The 17,529-nt window shown below is 46.7% G+C and overlaps 1 protein-coding gene across 5 annotated transcripts in view; it reads right to left on the reverse strand.

Moving 5' to 3' along the window:
- NCOA2 (nuclear receptor coactivator 2) overlaps positions 1-17,529 on the reverse strand; it is a 493,980-nt gene that overhangs the window by 44,558 nt on the left and 431,893 nt on the right. For all 5 annotated transcript variants that reach the window (XM_063923886.1, XM_063923891.1, XM_063923887.1 and 2 more), the window contains 5 exons: positions 13,980-14,150; positions 13,350-13,451; positions 12,841-12,981; positions 11,646-11,793; positions 9,484-10,726 (listed from right to left, as the gene is read on the reverse strand). In XM_063923886.1, the coding sequence (XP_063779956.1) occupies positions 9,484-10,726; positions 11,646-11,793; positions 12,841-12,981; positions 13,350-13,451; positions 13,980-14,150 (1,805 nt within the window). The remainder of the gene's footprint in view (positions 1-9,483; positions 10,727-11,645; positions 11,794-12,840; positions 12,982-13,349; positions 13,452-13,979; positions 14,151-17,529) is intronic.

Raw genomic sequence — 17,529 nt, forward strand, 5'->3', positions numbered from 1 at the left:
TGCCCAGTCTCCTGCGGAGCCCGTCTATTCCCCATGGTCCTTACGGAGTTCCCAGCATCCACTAGGACGTCAGAGAAAGCTACTGTCATTTTTGGCACTCTGGAGGTCACTGATCACATAAAATAAGGCTATAGGGCACAGCTGTTTGTGTACAAATCACTGTTATGGTATACCCTTATATAGGGTGTGTGGCCAAAAGACACGTCACAATACTCAGAAATCAGGGTGGTTTCATTGGGATCCGTTCAGGATACAGGCGGTCAGAATGCAGACGCCGGAATCCCGACACCTGTCAAGATTCTCTGCTTCGGGATGTCGGTGTTGGTCACATGACCTCCGGCATCCCATCCCCCGGGATATCGTATGTATCCCGTTTCATTAACGATGCAGCAGAGAAACCCTTCCAGAGTTGCTGCCCGTTAATGTAGGGTCTTATTTTTGGTGAGTAAAGGAACTGGAATTAACCTTGAGGAAGGATGTTCTTGAACTGAGAGACTGATGAAGAAAAACGGTCCTGTAACTCAACACAAGCTGATTAAGCTGCTGTTTTGTCTCAGGCTTTTCTATTGCGTCTAGCACGATAAAGGGGAAATACAGTAATAATTATTTTTTTCTGTAAAGTTTATAGACTAAATATTTTCTACGGAGATCACTATCTCTTCATAAGTGCAGCTGCCAATATAAGCATTATTACTCTCCAGCGGTATAATACAGTTGGACACTATGGGGGAAATTCAAATGTTTGAAAAGTCGTTTGGGTGTCTGTTTTTTTCCTATCTATTAGATTGAAAAGTCAGTTGGGTGTCTGTTTTTTCCTAACAATTGCATGTCCCCCTATGACTGCAATATTATGGATTGGAAAAAAAAAAACCCCAGTATCACTGAATGTAGCTTCCCATTCTTACAGTCACACTGGTACAATCTTCAGCTCTAGATCTGAAAATGGACATTTGCAATTGTAGAGAAAAAATTCATGGGACCACAGCTAAAATTACAATTAATGACTGCAGAATTTCACAGAAAGTTTTATCAGTTATCTGCTATGGTATCTGTACAAAGGACAAATTGGTTTATTCTATGATGTGTGTCGTGTTAACAGTGTAAACTTAAAAATGTACAATTAACAGTGTGCACAATACAGACACGATACATTTTGTATCCTCCGTATGGTGGCACCCGAGGGCAGTCATGATTAATACATAGATGCCGTTTCCATGGGTGTAGTACGGCTGACCGGCGGTCTCCTGACCGCCGGTCAGCTTACAGACGCCGGGATCCTGGCAGCATACCGACGCCGGGGAGGGGCGAGTGCAGCAAGCCCCTTGTGGGCTTGTTGCGCTCGCCACGCTGCGGGCTCGGTGGCGACCTGCGGTCGCCACGGTTTTATTCCCACTCTATGGGTGTCGTGGACACCCACGAGTGGAAATAGTCCCTGTTGGTTGGCATGCCGTCGGGACAGTGACCCGTCGGGCTGGTGGAGGAGGTCATGTGACTGTCGGTCAGCTTACCGGCGGTCACATGAATACCAACCGTTTCCATATGTCGGGGTAGAAAGTAAACAACCAACACTGCCTATACAGGAACGCTAAGCATTTCTTTAACCATCCACAAAAGCAGCTGAGCCTGTACTGCACTTAAAAAAAATAAAAAAAGCTGCACTTGCTCAATGCGACCAGTTCCAAGAAATAACTCTGCAGTTCAGTCATATACAAAGTTTATGTTTGTTCTGTATGTAAGAGTAGAGAAGTTTTTCCATTTATAAGAACTACAGAGCTGGAGCACAGTTTCCACATGTTGCAAAATCTTAACTCAGGGGGTGTACGAAATAATAGTTAGAATTAAGGGGCTAGTGTACAACAACATCCCAGGGCTACAAGCAAGGCCCCCATTTAGAAGTTCAACAATTGCTTAAAATAAGATTTTACTTACCGATAAATCTATTTCTCGTAGTCCGTAGTGGATGCTGGGGACTCCGTCAGGACCATGGGGATTAGCGGCTCCGCAGGAGACAGGGCACAAAAATAAAGCTTTAGGATCAGGTGGTGTGCACTGGCTCCTCCCCCTATGACCCTCCTCCAAGCCTCAGTTAGGATACTGTGCCCGGACGAGCGTACACAATAAGGAAGGATTTTGAATCCCGGGTAAGACTCATACCAGCCACACCAATCACACCGTACAACTTGTGATCTGAACCCAGTTAACAGTATGACAACGTAGGAGCCTCTGAACAGACGGCTCACAACAAGAACAACCCGATTTTTTTGTAACAATAACTATGTACAAGTATTGCAGACAATCCGCACTTGGGATGGGCGCCCAGCATCCACTACGGACTACGAGAAATAGATTTATCGGTAAGTAAAATCTTATTTTCTCTAACGTCCTAGTGGATGCTGGGGACTCCGTCAGGACCATGGGGATTATACCAAAGCTCCCAAACGGGCGGGAGAGTGCGGATGACTCTGCAGCACCGAATGAGAGAACTCCAGGTCCTCTTTAGCCAGGGTATCAAATTTGTAGAATTTTACAAACGTGTTCTCCCCCGACCACGTAGATGCTCGGCAGAGTTGTAATGCCGAGACCCCTCGGGCAGCCGCCCAGGATGAGCCCACCTTCCTTGTGAAATGGGCCTTGACAGATTTAGGCTGTGGCAGGCCTGCCACAGAATGTGCAAGTTGAATTGTGCTACAAATCCAACGAGCAATCGTCTGCTTAGAAGCAGGAGCACCCAGCTTGTTGGGTGCATACAGTATAAACAGCGAGTCAGATTTTCTGACTCCAGCCGTCCTTGAAATATATATTTTCAATGCCCTGACAACGTCCAGCAACTTGGAATCCTCCAAATCGCTAGTAGCCGCAGGCACCACAATAGGCTGGTTCAGGTGAAACGCTGACACCACCTTAGGCAGAAAATGAGGACGCGTCCGCAGTTCTGCCCTGTCCGAATGGAAAATCAGATATGGGCTTTTATACGATAAAGCCGCCAATTCTGACACTCTCCTGGCTGAAGCCAGGGCCAGTAGCATGGTTACTTTCCATGTAAGATATTTCAAATCCGCCGATTTGAGTGGCTCAAACCAATGGGATTTGAGAAAATCCAAAACTACATTAAGGTCCCACGGAGCCACTGGGGGCACAACCGGGGGCTGTATATGTAGTACTCCTTTTACAAAAGTCTGGACTTCAGGAACTGAAGCCAATTCTTTCTGGAAGAAATCGACAGGGCCGAAATTTGAACCTTAATGGACCCCAACTTGAGGCCCATAGACAATCCTGTTTGCAGGAAATGTAGGAATCGACCCAATTGAAATTCCTCCGTGGGGGCCTTCCTGGCCTCACACCACGCAACATATTTTCTCCAAATGCGGTGATAATGTTGTGCAGTCACCTCCTTCCTGGCTTTTACCAGTGTAGGAATGACCTCTTCCGGAATGCCTTTTTCCCTTAGAATTCGGCGTTCAACCGCCATGCCGTCAAACGCAGCCGCGGTAAGTCTTGGAATAGACACGGTCCCTGCTGAAGCAGGTCCCGTCTTAGAGGTAGAGGCCACGGATCTTCCGTGAGCATCTCCTGAAGTTCCGGGTACCAAGTTCTTCTTGACCAATCCGGAGCCACTAGTATCGTTCTTACTCCCCTTTGCCGTATAATTCTCAGTACTTTTGGTATGAGAGGCAGAGGAGGAAACACATACACTGACTGGAACACCCACGGCGTTACCAGAGCATCCACAGCTATTGCCTGAGGGTCTCTTGACCTGGCGCAATACCTGTCCAGTTTTTTGTTGAGGCGAGACGCCATCATGTCCACCTTTGGTTTTTCCCAACGGTTCACAATCATGTGGAAGACTTCTGGATGAAGTCCCCACTCTCCCGGGTGTAGATCGTGTCTGCTGAGGAAGTCTGCTTCCCAGTTGTCCACTCCCGGAATGAACACTGCTGACAGTGCTTTCACATGATCTTCCGCCCAGCGAAGAATCCTTGCAGCTTCTGCCATTGCTCTCCTGCTTCTTGTGCCGCCCTGTCTGTTTACGTGGGCGACTGCCGTGATGTTGTCCGACTGGATCAACACCGGCTGACCCTGAAGCAGGGGTTTTGCCAGGCTTAGAGCATTGTAAATCGCTCTTAGCTCCAGTATATTTATGTGAAGAGACATCTCCAGGTTTGACCATACTCCCTGGAAGTTTCTTCCCTGTGTGACCGCTCCCCAGCCTCTCAGACTGGCATCCGTGGTCACCAGGACCCAGTCCTGTATGCCGAATCTGCGGCCCTCTAACAGATGAGCACTCTGCAACCACCACAGAAGAGACACCCTTGTCCGTGGCGACAAGGTTATCCGCTGATGCATCTGCAGATGCGATCCGGACCATTTGTCCAGCAGATCCCACTGAAAAGTTCGTGCGTGGAATCTGCCGAATGGAATCGCTTCGTAAGAAGCCACCATCTTTCCCAGGACTCTTGTGCATTGATGCACAGACACTTTCCCTGGTTTTAGGAGGTTCCTGACAAGTTCGGATAACTCCTTGGCTTTCTCCTCCGGAAGAAACACCTTTTTCTGAACCGTGTCCAGAATCATTCCCAGGAACAGCAGACGTGTCGTCGGGGTCAATTGAGATTTTGGAAAATTCAGAATCCACCCGTGCTGTTGCAGCACTATTTGGGTTAGTGCTACTACGTCCCCCAGCTGTTCCCTGGACCTTGCCCTTATCAGGAGATCGTCCAAGTAAGGGATAATTAATACGCCTTTTCTTCGTAGAAGAAACATCATTTCGGCCATTACCTTGGTAAAGACCCGAGGTGCCGTGGACAATCCAAACGGCAGCGTCTGTAACTGATAATGACAGTTTTGCACCACGAACCTGAGGTACCCTTGATGTGAAGGGCAAATTGGGACATGCAGGTAAGCATCCTTGATGTCCAGGGACACCATAAAGTCCCCTTCTTCCAGATTCGCTATCACTGCTCTGAGTGACTCCATCTTGAACTTGAATTTTTGTATGTACAGGTTCAAAGATTTCAGATTTAGAATAGGTCTTACCGAGCCGTCCGGCTTCGGTACCACAAATAGTGTGGAATAATACCCCTTTCCCTGTTGTAGGAGGGGTACCTTGACTATCACCTGCTGAGAATACAGCTTGTGAATGGCTTCCAATACCGTCGCCCTGTCTGAGGGAGACGTTGGCAGAGCAGACTTTAGGAACCGGCGAGGGGGGAGACTTCTCGAATTCCAACCTGTAACCCCGAGATATTATCTGCAGGATCCAGGGGTCCACCTGTGAGTGAGCCCACTGTGCACTGAAATTCTTGAGTCGACCCCCCACCGCCCCTGAGTCCGCTTGTAAAGCCCCAACGTCATGCTGAGGGCTTTGCAGAAGCCGGGGGGGGGGCTTCTGCTCCTGGGAAGAAGCTGCTTGGTGCACTCTCTTACCCTTTCCTTTGCCTCGGGGCAAATATGACTGTCCTTTCGCCCGCTTGTTCCTATAGGAACGAAAGGACTGCGGCTGAAAAGACGGTGTCTTTTTCTGTTGGGAGGGGACCTGAGGTAAAAAGGTGGATTTCCCGGCTGTTGCCGTGGCCACCAAATCCGATAGACCGACCCCAAATAATTCCTCCCCCTTATACGGCAATACTTCCATATGCCGTTTGGAATCCGCATCACCTGACCATTGTCGCGTCCATAAACTTCTTCTGGCAGATATGGACATCGCACTTACTCTCGATGCCAGAGTGCAAATATCCCTCTGTGCATCTCGCATATATAGAAATGCATCCTTTAAATGCTCTATAGTCAGTAAAATACTGTCCCTATCCAGGGTATCAATATTTTCAGTCAGGGAATCCGACCAAACCACCCCAGCACTGCACATCCATGCAGAGGCGATGGCTGGTCGCAGTATAACACCAGTATGAGTGTATATACTTTTCAGGGTAGTTTCCAGCCTCCTATCTGCTGGATCCTTGAGGGCGGCCGTTTCAGGAGACGGTAACGCCACTTGTTTTGATAAGCGTGTGAGCGCCTTATCCACCCTAGGGGGTGTTTCCCAGCGCGCCCTAACCTCTGGCGGGAAAGGATATAATGCCAATAACTTCTTTGAAATTAGCAGTTTTCTATCGGGGTTAACCCACGCTTCATCACACACTTCATTCAATTCGTCTGATTCAGGAAAAACTACAGGTAGTTTTTTCAGACCCCACATAATACCCCTTTTTGTGGTACATGCAGTATCAGAGATATGTAAAGCCTCCTTCATTGCCGTGATCATATAACGTGTGGCCCTACCGGAAAATACGTTTGTTTCTTCACCGTCGACACTAGATTCGGTGTCCGTGTCTGTGTCGACCGACTGAGGTAAAGGGCGTTTTACAGCCCCTGACGGTGTCTGAGACGCCTGTACAGGTACTAACTGGTTTGCCGGCCGTCTCATGTCGTCAACTGATTTTTGTAATGTGCTGACATTATCACGTAATTCCATAAATAAAGCCATCCATTCCGGTGTCGACTCCCTAGGGGGTGACATAACCATTACCGGCAATTGCTCCGCCTCCACACCAACATCGTCCTCATACATGTCGACACACACGTACCGACACACAGGGAATGCTCTTATTGAAGACAGGACCCCACTAGCCCTTTGGGGAGACAGAGGGAGAGTTTGCCAGCACACACCCAAGCGCTATAAATATATAGGAACAACCCTATAGAAGTGTTGTCTCCCTTATAGCAGCTTAATATATATCAAAAACGCCAAAAAAAGTGCCCCCCCCTCTCTTTTTTACCCTGTTTTTTGTAGTGCAGTGCAGGGGAGAGTCCTGGGAGCCTTCCTCGCAGCGGAGCTGAGCAGGAAAATGGCGCTGTGTGCTGAGGAGATAGGCCCCGCCCCCTATTTCGGCGGGCTCTTCTCCGGAGTTTGTGAGACCTGGCAGGGGTTAAATACATCCATATAGCCCCAAGGGCTATATGTGATGTATTTTTTAGCCAGAACAAGGTATTCTCATTGCTGCCCAGGGCGCCCCCTGCAGCCTCCGTGACCGCTGGTGTGAAGTGTGTGACAACAATGGCGCACAGCTGCAGTGCTGTGCGCTACCTCATGAAGACTGAAAAGTCTTCTGCCGCCGGTTTCTGGACCTCTTCGCTTTTCGGCATCTGCAAGGGGGTCGGCGGCGCGGCTCCGGGACCGGACTCCATGGCTGGGCCTGTGTTCGATCCCTCTGGAGCTAATGGTGTCCAGTAGCCTAAGAAGCCAATCCATCCTGCACGCAGGTGAGTTCACTTCTTCTCCCCTAAGTCCCTCGTTGCAGTGAGCCTGTTGCCAGCAGGACTCACTGAAAATAAAAAACCTAAAAACTTTTTCTAAGCAGCTCTTTAGTAGGAGAGCCACCTAGATTGCACCCTGCTCGGACGGGCACAAAAACCTAACTGGGGCTTGGAGGAGGGTCATAGGGGGAGGAGCCAGTGCACACCACCTGATCCTAAAGCTTTATTTTTGTGCCCTGTCTCCTGCGGAGCCGCTAATCCCCATGGTCCTGACGGAGTCCCCAGCATCCACTAGGACGTTAGAGAAAATAGAATTTTTAGATGTGGAAATTACCTGGATCTTGGCAATTGTCCACTCATCATAAAACGAAGGAGTATATACTACAGTGCTAAAGCCTACAAGTGTTTACTAGACCACAGTAACTGTACACTTGCCTGCACTACATAATGCGCACAGGACAGATAAAAAGCAAGCTGCTCATTGGTTAGTGTAAGTAACTACATATATGCACCTTGCTGAGCAATGCTGGGGAATAACTCACAGTATAAAGGATATTGCATGCATATATGCGACACAAGGACGCTACTTATAATCATGTGGAATGTCTTTATACAGACAGTACAAGTGCTTATACAAAGCCTCAAAAGTTTCTTTCCAGAAGCGGTCCGCCTGCTGAACATTGACTGACTAGACGTACATGTAACTCACTTGTGTCCCTACGGTATACCTATCTGTATGACTTTACTCCCCCCCCCCGCCCCCCCACCTGCTTACTTGTTACCTACTGACTGACATACATTTGTAGAGAATCATCCTATGTGTTTATCATCATCAGTATGAAGCGCCCACAGTCGCCTAGTCACAGAAGACTAACCTACAACACTACGTGAATGCATTTTGCTAATCTTGGGACATAACACCACAGAAAGGAAGTCATGATAAGCACATGACTCTTGAGGGGACTAATTAAACTTCATCACTTATTTAAATGACTGCAAGATTAAAAACAACAATTCATGGTGATGTACAGATGTGTCCTCATACATCTTTGCTGCAGTCACGCCAAGCAGCCCCTCTTGGCACACCAGGTCTTGTGAGAATGTTCTAGAGTCAGGCGTCTTTTTTGCCAAAAATGCTTCTTATGCACAACGCATTGCAGCTAGGACGCTTAAGGATCCAATGCGGAGTAATTTGTTATGCGACACTTGTATATCTGTGTGCGACTGAGTATCTGAATCTGTACACAAAGTGCTACGATGTAGCAGCAGCAGCAGCTTTATTCCAATAGAAGTTCTTTATAAAGACTCGGTCACACACACAATACACAAGTGACACTAATCAGCGCAGTCTCCTCATGTGTTGTGACAAATGGGCCCTACACACTTGCCGATAAGTGCGACCGATATGAACGATCTTGTCCAGTAATGAACGAGAAATCGTTCATATCGCTCAGTGTGTAAGCACCAACGATGAACGATGTGCGGCTCCGCAGTCGTTCATCGTTGGTTTTCCCTCGTTCTGCATAGCAAGCCAATTGGGACGACGGTCGTTAATTGTTGAAATCGACCATCGCCCAAATTGGAAACGTCGGCAAGTTTGTAGGGCCCTTAAGAAAAACATTTTCGGCAAAAAAAAGATGCCTGATGTTTACAGAGTTGCCCGAGACCTGAAAACTCACTCACACCAGGCATCTTGCGCTGCATGGCGTATTGAAGCTAGATGTATGAGAAGATATCTGTATCTATTTAACCAGTCTTCTCCCTTTGCATTTATTACTGATGGTTGACAGAGACAGAGGGAGAAAGTGAAAGATGACACAAAAATGGTGACTATAGAAAGTAAGAGAAGAAAAAATGACAACATTTTAATAAAATATTGCTGTCAAACGCACTTTCACACACACTGAGCGGCAAGTGCAGGCTGTGCAGATGATGTCTGAGCCACTGACTCAATGTACTTTACATTATACACAATGTACATTATAATACATTACAAGTTTCTTTCCTTGTTCCAAGGAAATGCAAGGAGCCGCTAGACCCATGCCTCACTATGTGATTCCACAAACACCAGTATTACGTTTATATCTATCAGTGGTAGAAATTTCTCTGCAGTATTGAAGGTTCAACGCTGGTTGGGGATAGTCAGTTAGTCACCAGAGAATTTCTCCACGGAGAGAGAAAAACACATCTATCCATCACACATCATGCTCTATTTTAGCGTATTTTTCTTACCTGATCACCACGTATAAAGTTTGGCTCAGTTTTTTCCGTTTTTATCGATGGCTCCATCTTACTATCAAAGGGTTCCTGCTTGGGTGTGATATCTGCCAAATTATCTTTACTGTCATCCTTATCCAACAAATAGCGAAGTAGTGCATTCTCTTTCTTCTTGGGGCTCACCGGTTCCTGTTTTATAGTAACCTCGGAGCCAGAGCCTGTGCTATTGGACTCCTGGTTCAGTTCTTTCCCAGTGGCCTCTGCTGTAAGCTTGGCCAGGTCAACAGGCGAACTGCTGTCCTGTAAAAGTCTGTGCAAAATTTTATGCTTCTCTTTCAGTGAGGTTCCGTGTGCTGAGGCAGACATACTATTGGCTGCAAAATGTCCCAAGGAGTCTTTGCTGTTTGTATCTCCCAAAGTAGTGGAGAGCAGTGAAGGTTCCATCTGATCAGATTTGGTGGTAAGCAACTGCAACAGTTTTGTCTGGCCTTTGCTATCCAGTAATCTGTTCTGACCATCCATTTTGTCACCACCAGAAGCCATATTTTCATTACAATCCTTCTGGTCAGATGAGCGACAGACTGTTTCTGCTTGTCCAGCTGCAGCCTCAGTCTGTTCCCCGTAAAGCCCAAACTGCTCTTTAGAGTCCACACTCCCCATCTTTCTGAGCTGCGGTGGGTTTAGGTTACCCGGAGAATTCTGTAAGTTACCACTTTTCAGGTCAGGTGATGCCAGGGGTGGGGCAAGAGAGACACCGTGGCCCTCACTGAGAGCCTGAAGTGCATTGAGAGAGCTGTTGGTAAAACTATGGCTATTTCCTGTGCTACTACAAACTGGAGAATGCAAACTTCCTGCAGGGGAAAACTGACTGGGTGCAATGCGAGGACTTCCTGCCACTCCCGGGCTGACGCGGTGCCTTGGGGATAGCATAGAGTTAGGCTGAGCCTGGCCCATACCAGGACTTCCCTGTGATGGGCTATTCATTTTTAGTGCATAGTTATTACCCTGAGGAGTGGTAGCTTGCATGCTGGAGACATGGTTCATCCCTCCAGGACCAACGTATCTGCCAGCTTGCAATCCCATGTGTTCCTTTGGGCCATTCATGGCATAATTCATATTGCTACTAACGGTCATATCCTGACTGGGGTTCCCGCTGCACATCGCTTGGTGAGCTGGGCTGTTAGAAACAATGGGGTTCAATGTCTTTCCCATGTTTTGTCCGGCCAAGTCCTGATTCATTCCACACAGATTATGTTCTCTGGGAGATGAAAAAACATATTACAATGTTAGAAAATCATACAGTGCATTTACATTACCCCTTACCTAAATCACTTGCAGCATGCAAAGGGCTAGATAATATGTTAACAATTAGGTTTGTCTCAAATATCTGAAATGTATCAAAAGAATTTAACCAACTTGGTACGATAGTATTACCGACTAATCTGGGATCAGTGCTCTAGCAGACCATTCTGTCATCAAAATATGCACAGATCACCTCCAGCCAGGTCAATCAAAACTATGGGCTCTATTTAAGAATAAGCTAGAACCCCTTTAGCAATTGCTAAAGGGGTTTTGAGCTTTGCTAGGTATTTAGCCAACAGCGGTAAGCTAAGCTTACTGCTGTTTGTGACCGTACCGCTTGTGCCATCTAACGATAGCATTAACTGTGCAGTTCCCATTGCAGGCAATGGGAACCCAGCCAAGCCTTCCGTTCTTTGCAAAGTCCCCTACAAGGGGAAAGTGCAACGTGCATGGGCAGACCATTGCTCATGTACATTACTCAGCAGCCAATCACCAGCAGCGGAAGGCTGCCGGAAACACAGCAGTGTATGCCGCTGAGGGCGACTGTGCTGGAGAGGTAAGTTCTGTTTAATGACGGTGGCATATTCCTTTATATTACTGTGACACTTAGCAAAATATGCCGCTGGCAATAGGTAATGTTATCAAAAGTGCCCAAAGTGACATATTAGTGGCAACAATAGCAAAAACAATGTACAAATACTACAAATTATCCGTAGAACGAAAAGATTACAACACAAATATTAATAAAGAAAAAAAAATCTGAAAACATGGAATCATTCCAACAAAAGAACACTTAACGCAAGCATTATTTATTTATTAACAGTTTCTTATATAGCGCAGCATATTCCGTTGCGCTTTAAGCATGGCATTCTTACCTTTGAAGCATGTGTATGGATATTACAAGCTGAGGTTCATTATTATTCTGTGAGCGGATGAGCTTGCTCTTTGATTGGGCAGCAACAATCGTGCCGTCAGACAAAGAAAACCGGTATATAGGACTTAGTGCAAGCCCTAGCCTGAGAACTGAAGAAAAAAGCGATACGTTACACATATGTAACTTAATGCCCAGATTTGAATGTTTCCTTCTCTAGAGATTATACATTTACATCAGAGTAATGGCTGCCAGAGCATCAACCATGCACTAAGTACTTAAAGTCTGTAAAATGTCATTATCTTTGGGTCATCTCTAGGACCAGAGCTTTTGTCCTTTCACAATTAAATGTGCCCTCAACTCCAATGCTTCTCCAACATCTCAGCACGTCAAATAGCAAACATGTACGAAACAGATATTGAGCCCTACACAAACTGCATTTCTAAACAACAACAAAAAAAAAAACACAAAAAAAAAAAAGGAGGAAGAAAATAACATTTTCAATTTCTTGCCACCACAATCAACTCATTACAATGGCAAAACAGTATTTACCGATCTGGAAAGCAAACACATTATATGAAGGGACATACTGACGCCAAAAAACCAGAGAGGGGGAAAAAATTCAGGGGAGAGAATTTTCAGGCAATTTTATTTATTTTTTAAATGAACAACCATCACATAAAGCTATTCTAGCACATACTGCTTCGTACTTCTGTACATGTCTCTTCAGCAGGGCCTGCTCCGAATACAGCCAAGCATACTGCAAACCTAACCTCCACATGGCATCTAGACCAGTCTTTCCCAACCTTGGTCCTCAAGGCACACTAATAGTTCTGGTTTTAAAGAAATCCACACGACCATAGGTGAATTAATTAGTGCCTCAGTTATTGTGATGTATCCATCTGTGCTCAAACATGGATAGCCTTAAAACCTGGACTGTTGGTGTGCCATGAGGACAGAGGTTCGGAAAACAATGATCTAAAACATGGGTCTTCAACCTGTGGCCCTCCAGCTGCTGTGGAACTACACATCCCAGCATGCCCTGTCACAATTTGCTAAAACTGAGACAGGGCATGCTGGGATGTGTAGTTCCACAGCAGCTGGAGGGCAGCAGGTTGAAGACCCATGATCTAAAGTGTAAAACTAGCCAACCAATGACACATGGATGAAGAATAAACTTGTGCTAGGATGACTGTTACCTTCTTGGTGATGCCTTTTGCTGAGTGATAACTCGCCATCGTGTTGCGCGTGGAATCTCTGTATACACCGGCGCACCAGGTCCTCCCAGCCTGGCCTCATTAGCGCCCTCATAGTGCTCGTGTCCAGAGAAGTTATTTTACCTGGAATTAGAGAATGATTACAACGTTGCACATCTGCAATGCTCCATGTTCTCTAAACATCGCTCAAGTGAAAGCTTTTATGGGGTTGAACGGCAATGACATAAGAAACTAGGAACCACTCTGTGATCAGAATGTATTAAAATGAGATTTAAGTCAGCCGTAAGTGTCCTTACATACAGTATTTCATGAACCTTTGGGAATGACATGAAAATGAAAGCACGTCTCCCAGTACATCAGCTGCTGTAAGAATAAACTAACATAAGTCCACAATATGATCATTGTAGTTCCACTTGAGGCAAATAACGATGTTAATTACACATTTGGACACAGGCAGGTAATGACAGCAAGAGCTGGTGATGGATTATTACCTTGCAAGTCTTGACGAGTTGAGAACGTCTCGGATGAGGGGAGTGGAGGCCTCTCTTTCACTAGAACTCTTCTGGCCACACAAATCAAGCAAGACTGAAAATCTGAGCGCGAGAGGAAAGAAAACAATTAAGAAAGTAATAAAGTTTGCAAGCATAACATATATTATTTATATCATTCCTGATGAATGGAAGGTGCTAGCTACATTTCAGTAAACCGCTATCCGGGCAGGCCACAGAGGAAGTAGCCCCAGCCTAGCTAGCGCGGTCCCGGACGGAGCCCAGGCTAGCTAGTACATGCGCGACCATGGCTAGTGCACACCTGATGACTTCACCATCAGCTCACTAATACTGATACGTGAAGTGCCTTGTTGTGAAACAAAAAAGAGGAGGCAAACAAATCAGAATAAAATCTGCAGTACTGAGAATATGATTTCTGGCAGCTATGTTCCCAGTTAATTTGTTTTATATCAGATATTGGATTTCAATCTAAGAAACACCATAGGCTCATTCTAGTACAGGAGATAGAGGAGTCAAATGTTTTAAAGCAACGTAAGGGCATTTAACCTACTTATTAGTCTCAAATAAACAGACTGTTATTCCCTTATCTGTTAGATTCAGCAATGACTGTACCTTCTCCTTCCTCTTTAATGGACTTTGGTTGGGATACTGCAAAGCACTGCATAGTTTCATATTTCTGGTGTGTTTCATGGCTGTCGTGATTCTCTTCTTCACACTCTACTACTGGCTTCATCAACATACGGCAATTAAAGGTATGGCTATTACGTCTAGGTCCCCCATTAACTATGGAGAGAAAGAAATACGAAAGCATAATGTAAACACAGAGAACACCAACATAGAGAATTCCTATAAAGTTTGATTTCCAGACATTATAACTTTTAAAATTAGGAGGGTGATCCAGAGCTGAAAGGTGTATGCTGTGTCAGTCACTATATCTAATCTTTGCTGCCACTGAAGATCAACAACTAAATTAGGTTCCCCAAATTTAAAGTTACCGAATAAAGCAGAACTCCACCACGGGTAAGGTACAGTAGGCGATTTGGTCCTATGGCCTGCTGCCTATAGTAGCAGCAAGGATGGGACTAATATTACCATCCCATGTTCCTGCAGATAATCTACAGGGTCAAATCTTCAGAGACAATCACCCCATTACCATCACAGTTTGCCACAATAAATAGCCCCATCCAGGCCTAGGGGAAGAGAGCAGAGTTGAAACACCTTACAGACACAGCACAACCTTATCTGCACGTGGAGATAGATTTGATCAAAAGCACCAAATATTTAAAAATAAATAAAAAAGATTTTCTTTTTTCTCTAACGTCCTTGAGGATGCTGGGACTCCGTAAGGACCATGGGGAATAGACGGGCTCCGCAGGAGATAGGGCACTTTAAGAAAGCTTTGGACTCTGGGTGTGCACTGGCTCCTCCCTCTATGCCCCTCCTCCAGACCTCAGTTTTACACTGTGCCCAGAGCAGGATGGGTGCACTGCAGAGAGCTCTCCTGAGTTCTTTGCCTAAAAGCATTTTTGTTTGGATTTTTTCTCTACTTTTTCACAGGGAGCACTGCTGGCAACAGGCTCCCTGCATCGAGGGACTGAGGAGAGAGGAGCAGACCTTCTTGTCTAAGATAGGCTCTGCTTCCTCGGCTACTGGACACCATTAGCTCCAGAGGGGGTGAACACAGGTTCTTACTGGGCGTCCACCCCCGGAGCCGCGCCGCCGTTCTCCTCACAGAGCTAGAAGAACAGAAGCCTTCAGCTTCACGGAGGTAACGCACAGCACTGCAGCTGTGCGTCATTGCTCCCATACACCTCACACACTCCGGTCACTGTAAGGGTGCAGGGCGCAGGGGGGGAGCCCTGGGCAGCAATATAAACACCTCTTATAGCAAAAGACAATATACATGTACAGGTGGACACTGTACATGTATATAAAAGAGCCCCCGCCATATTTTTGTAAGTTTGAGCGGGACAGAAGCCTGCCGCCGAGGGGGTGGGGCTTCTCCCTCAGCACTCACCAGCGCCATTTTCTCTCCACTGCACCACTGAGAGGAAGCTCCCCGGCTCTCCCATGCTTACACACGGTGAAGGGGTGTTTAAAAGAGGGGGGGCACATAATTGGCGGATAACATATTATACAGCGCTGCTGGGGAAAAACATTTTGTGTTGGTCTCCAGGATCATTGCGCTGGGGTGTGTGCTGGCATACTCTCTCTCTGTCTCTCCAAAGGGCCTTGACAGGATTACTGTCTTCAGGAAAGGGGTTCCCTGTGTGTGTGTGAAGTGTGTCGGTACGCGTGTGTCGACATGTTTGACGAGAAAGGCTCGCTTAATGTGGAGGGGGAGTGCTTGAATGTCATGTCGCCGTCGGCAACGCCGACACCGGAATGGGTGGATACGCTGAATGTCTTGAATGCAAATGTTAATCTATTGCATAAAAGGTTAAACAAGGCAGAAGCTAGGGATCAGTCAGGTAGCCAGTCCATGCCTGTCCCTGTGGCGCCAGGCCCTTCGGGGTCTCAGAAGCGCACCATATCCCAGATCGATGACACAGATACCGACACAGATACGGACTCTAGTGTCGACTATGAAGATGCAAAATTACAGCCGAAGGTGGCAAAAGGTATTCGGTACATGATTATTGCCATTAAAGAGGTTTTGCATATTACTGAAGAACCCCCGGTCCCTGACACAAGGGTACACATGTATAAAGGGAAAAGGCCTGAAGTCACCTTTCCATCCTCATTTGAACTAAGTGACTTGTGCGAAAAGGCTTGGGAATCTCCGGATAGGAGACCACAAGTTCCCAAAAGGATTCTTATGTCGTATCCTTTTCCACAAACTGATAGGATACGCTGGGAATCTTCGCCTAAAGTAGACAAGGCGCTGACACGCTTATCCAAAAGGTGGCACTGCCTTCTCAGGATACGGCTTCCCTCAAGGAACCTGCTGACCGCAGGCAGGAAATTACCTTGAAGCACATTTACACTCATTCAGGTACTATTGTTAGACCGGCTATGGCGTAGGCCTGGGTTTGTAGTGCGGTTGTGGCATGGGCAGATTCCTTATCTACGGAGATTGACACCTTAGATAGGGATGCTATTCAAATGACCATAGAGCATATCAGAGATGCTGCCTTGTATATGAGAGATGCTCAGAGAGACATTTGTTTATTAAGCTCCAGAATAAATGCTATGTCTATTTCTGCTAGGCGGCTCTTGTGGACCCGACAGTGGACGGGAGATGCCGATTCAAAGCGGCATATGGAGTCCTTGCCTTACAAAGGGGAGGAGTTGTTTGGAGACAGCCTCTCGGACCTTGTCTCTACGGCTACGGCTGGTAAGTCGAATTTCTTACCTTATGTCCCCCCGCAGCATACAAAAAAGGCACCTCATTATCAAATGCAGTCCTTTCGTTCCAATAAAAACAAAAAGGTACGGGGATCGTCCTTTGTTGCCAGAGGGAAAGGTAGGGGAAAGAAGCTGCACACAGATAGTTACCAAGAGCAAAAGTCCTCCCCTGCCTCTGCAAAGTCCACCGCATGACGCTGGGGCTTCCCGGGGGGAGGAAGATCTAGTGGGGGCTCGTCTTCGGTTTTTCAGCCACGTCTGGGTCACTCGCAGGTGGATCCCTGGGCATTAGAGATTGTTTCTCAGGGATACAGGCTGGAATTCGAAGACTTGCCTCCTCGCCGGTTTTTCAAATCGGCTGTGTCGGCTTCCCCGTCAGAGAGGGAGCTAGTGTTGGCGGCAATCCAAAAATTGTATATTCAACAGGTGATTGTCACAGTTCCTCATCTCCAGCAAGGAGAGGGATATTACTCGACCCTGTTTGTGGTTCCGACACCGGACGGTTCGGTCAGACCCATTTTAAACCTAAAATCTCTGAACCTGTACTTGAAGAGGTTCAAGTTCAAGATGGAATCACTCAGGGCGGTCATCGCCAGCCTGGAGGGGGGGATTGGATGGTGTCCCTGGACATAAAGGATGCATACCTTCATGTTCCGATATTCCCCCCTCATCAGGCATTCCTGAGATTTGCAGTGCAGGACTGTCACTACCAATTTCAGACGTTGCCGTTTGGGCTTTCCACGGCCCCGAGGATTTTCACCAAGGTAATGGCGGAAATGATGGTGCTCCTGCGCAGGCAGGGGGTCACAATTAT

The sequence above is a fragment of the Pseudophryne corroboree genome, chromosome 5, assembly GCF_028390025.1.
Source record: "Pseudophryne corroboree isolate aPseCor3 chromosome 5, aPseCor3.hap2, whole genome shotgun sequence".
Classification (NCBI taxonomy): domain Eukaryota; kingdom Metazoa; phylum Chordata; class Amphibia; order Anura; family Myobatrachidae; genus Pseudophryne; species Pseudophryne corroboree.